Below are 3,686 nucleotides of genomic sequence, written 5' to 3'. Positions count from 1 at the left end.
GTCCTTTTCTCCTCATGTGTTCCTCAGACTCTTGTTTTCCTTTTTTTTTTTTTTTTTTTGAGATGGAGTCTCATTCTGTCACCCAGGCTGAAGTGCCGTGGCATTATCTCAGTTCACAGCAACCTCTGCCTCCTGGGTTCAAGCAATTCTCCTGCCTCAGCCTCCCGAGTAGCTGGGACCACAGATACATGCCACCATGCCTGGCTAATTTTTAAATATTTTTAATGGATATGGAGTTTCACCATGTTGGCCAGGCTGGTCTTGAACTCCTGACCTCAAGTGATCCACCCATCTCAGCCTCCCAAAATGCTGGAGTTACAGATGTGAACCACTGCGCCCACCCCCCTACCTTTTTTTTTTTTTTTTAAACAGGGTGACCGAGGTTGGAGTAATCATAGTTCACTGTGACCATGATCTCCCTGGTTCAATCGTTCCTCTGGCTTCAGTAGCTGGGACTACAGGCGTTTATCACCATGCCCAACTAACTTTTTTTTAAGTTCTAGCAGAGCTGCAGTCTCACTGTGTTGCCCAGGCTGGTCTCAAATTCCTGAGTTCAAGTAATCCTCCCTCCTTGGCTTCCCAAAGTGCTGGGATTACATACATGAGCCCCTGCACCTGGCCGTGAGGGTTAGATCTTATAATGTCTGCTGGGCTTCCTGGCCATGCCATTACAGGGCTGGTAGTTCTTCACCAGCGGCTGGAAGGCCTTCCAGAGGGCTGGCAGCTGGGCACACAGCGTGCCCCCACCCCGTTGCTCCTCTCCCTGGTTCCGATTCATGTCACCCACGCACGTCCAGGGCCCTTTTGGGGACACGCACCATTTGGAGTGGTCCTCTGTGCTGTTGAAGCTTGGGCCACCCGGTCCAGGGAAAGCTATCTGGTTCACATTCAGAACCTGCCAGATATCCGAGCAGTTAGAGGGCAGGACGCCTACAGTTTTGTGCCAGAACTGGACCTGCAGGTTGGTACCAAGGGCTGCCGCCAACCAGCCAGAGTACAGGTCTGCAAAGGATGGAGAGAGGGCACAGGTAAGGTCAGGGCCACTGCTAGGGAGTCCCTAGGCCACTTCCCCTCTCTCAGCTCAGTTTCCATATTTCTTTTTTTGTTTTTTTTTTGACGTGGAGTCTTGCTCTGTCACCCAGGCTAGAGTGCATTGGTGCAATCTAGGCTCATTGCAACCCCTGCCTCCCAGGTTTAAGTGATTCTCCTGCCTCAGCCTCCTGAGTAGTTGGGACTACAGGAATGCACAACCACACCCGGTTAATTTTTTAATAAAGAGACAGGGGTTTCACCATGTTGGCTAGGCTGGTCTCAAACACCTGATCTCAAGCAATCTGCCCACCTGGGTCTCCCAAAGTGTTGGGACTACAGGCATGTGTCACCGAGCCCTGCCATAGTTTCCATATTTCTGAGCTCCGTTGTCAATTCCCAGCCCTGGGAATGATGACATTAATATTAACTGCCCTTCCCAGATTTTTTTTTTTGAGATGGAGTCTCACTCTGTCACCCAGGCTGGAGTGCAGTGGTGCAATCTTGGCTCACTGCAACCTCTGCCTCCTGGATTCAAGCGATTCTTCTGCCTCAGCCTCCCGAGTAGCTGGGATTACAGGTGCCCGCCACCACACCTGGCTAATTTTTGTATTTTTAGTAGAGATGGTATTTCACCATGTCGGCCAGGCTGCTCTCAAACTCCTGACCTCGTAATCTGCCAACGCCTGCCACCACGCCCAGCTAATTTTTGTATTTTTAGTAGAGATGGAGTTTCACCATGTTGGCCAGACTGGTCTTGAACTCCTGGGCTCAAGTCATCCACCTGCCTCGGTCTCCCAAAATGTTGGGATTACAGGCGAGCCACTGCGTCCAGCCCTAAGTGTTTTTGATTAATTAATTATTTATTTTGAGACCAGGTCTCATTCTGACACCCCGGCTGGAGTGCAGTGGCAGGATCACGACTCCCTTGCAGCCTTGACCTCCTGGGTGCTATTCTCCCATCTCAGCCTGCTGAGTAGTAGGGACTACACGTGTGCCACCATGCCCCACTAATTAAAATTTTTCTTATAGAGATGGGGTCCCACTGTGTTACCCGGGCTAGTCTCAAACTCCTGAGCTCAAGTGATCCTCCTGCCTAGACTGGGATTATAGGTGTGAGCCACTGTGCCTGGCCTATTTATTTATTTTTATTTATTTATTTATTTATTTATTTATTTTTGAGACACAGTCTCGCTCTGTCGCCCAGGCTGGAGGTCAGTGGCATGATCTCTGCTCACTGCAAGCTCCGCCTCCCAGGTTCATGCCATTCTCCTGCCTCAGTCTCCCAGGTAACTTGGACTGCAGGCGCCTGCTACCACGCCCGGCTAATTTTTGTACCTTTAGTAGAGATGGGGTTTCACCATGTTAGCCAGGATGGTCTTGATCTGCTGACCTCGTGATCCGCCTGCCTCAGCCTCCCAAAGTGCTGGGATTACAGACATGAGCCACCACACCCAGCCTATTTATTTATTTTTAAATAAAGACAGGGTCTTGCTCTGTCACCCAGGCTGGAGTGCAGTGGAGTCATCATAGCTCACTGCAGCCTGAAACTCTGGGCTCAATTTATCCTCCTGCCTCAGCCTTCCAAGTTGCCTGGCTAATTTTTAATTTTGTAGAGATGGGGTCTTGCTATGTTGCCCAGGATTGTCTTGAACTCCTGTCTTCAAATGACCCTCCTGCCTCAGCCTCCCAAGTAACGGATTACAGGAGTGAGGCACCACCTCTGGTGCCCAAATGCCTTATATGTACCACTTCATTCATAACAATTTTTTAAGTAGATGCAGTATCCCCATTTTTCAGATGAGTAGACTGAGGCTCAGGTGAAATTATACATCACACAGCTAGAACCCAGGGTTTGAACCCAGGTCTGTTCACTGCTTATGTGATTATAGCTCCCAATCAGACCCGGTCTCTACCCCTGACTCGAACTCAGCCATGGCCGCACCAGTCACCCCTTCTGCAGAGAAGGAGCTCTCCACCCTCAACCTTCAGACTCACCATCTCCAAATTTGCTAAACTTGGCAAAGCTCTGGAAAACAGCCCCGGCCTGGGATGTGAGTGTGACGCTGCTGTTCCAGGGTTCTTGGCTAACGTGGTAGCCCTGGATCACATTCTCCAAGTCGGGGAATTCCTGGGCAAAGATCCCTTCCAGGTGGTGGTCATAAACCTGGGGGTAGGTGTAGGTCAGCTGCTTGCCTGGAGGACAAGGGGAGGAGGAAATGCAAGATCATTCTAGGTTCTGGTCGGTAAACCCAGGACTCATCCTGTGTCCCTGACTCCACTCACCAATCTTCGAGAACTGAGTGAAGGGAAAAGACACACAGAGCAGGGTCTGCCCGTAGGTACGGGCGCTATGAGGCCAGCTGTATGTAGCAGAGGAGGCCAGTGGAGGGAAGTCAGGTACGCTGTGGACCAGCCAGAAGCCTCCGTCGTGGTCGAGGAGCAGGACACCTGGACCAAAAGAAGGCATTAGAGGAGGTCGGGCGCGGTGGCTCATGCCTATAATCCCAGCACTTTGGGAGACCAAGGTGGACAGATCACCTGAGGTCGGAGTTAGAAATCAGCCTGGCCGGCCGGGCGCGGTGGCTCAAGCCTGTAATCCCAGCACTTTGGGAGGCCGAGACGGGCGGATCACGAGGTCAGGAGATCAAGACCAT

At 51.2% G+C, this 3,686-nt stretch overlaps 1 protein-coding gene across 2 annotated transcripts in view; it reads right to left on the bottom strand.

Moving 5' to 3' along the window:
- Positions 1–205: 205 nt before the first annotated feature.
- Positions 206–3,686, bottom strand: part of DNASE2 (deoxyribonuclease II, lysosomal) — a 6,277-nt gene continuing 2,796 nt past the window's right edge. The window contains exons 4-6 of one of the 2 annotated variants that reach the window (XM_011994905.1): positions 3,316–3,480; positions 3,028–3,225; positions 206–1,002 (exon numbers count right to left, since the gene is read on the bottom strand). In XM_011994905.1, coding sequence (XP_011850295.1) covers positions 629–1,002; positions 3,028–3,225; positions 3,316–3,480 — 737 coding nt within the window. In that variant the 3' untranslated portion in view covers positions 206–628. The remainder of the gene's footprint in view (positions 1,003–3,027; positions 3,226–3,315; positions 3,481–3,686) is intronic. The other variant, XM_011994906.1, reaches the window with a different exon arrangement.

This window comes from Mandrillus leucophaeus, unplaced genomic scaffold (genome assembly GCF_000951045.1).
Source record: "Mandrillus leucophaeus isolate KB7577 unplaced genomic scaffold, Mleu.le_1.0 Scaffold463, whole genome shotgun sequence".
NCBI lineage: Eukaryota > Metazoa > Chordata > Mammalia > Primates > Cercopithecidae > Mandrillus > Mandrillus leucophaeus.
This window is presented reverse-complemented; position numbering and strand designations above follow the sequence as displayed.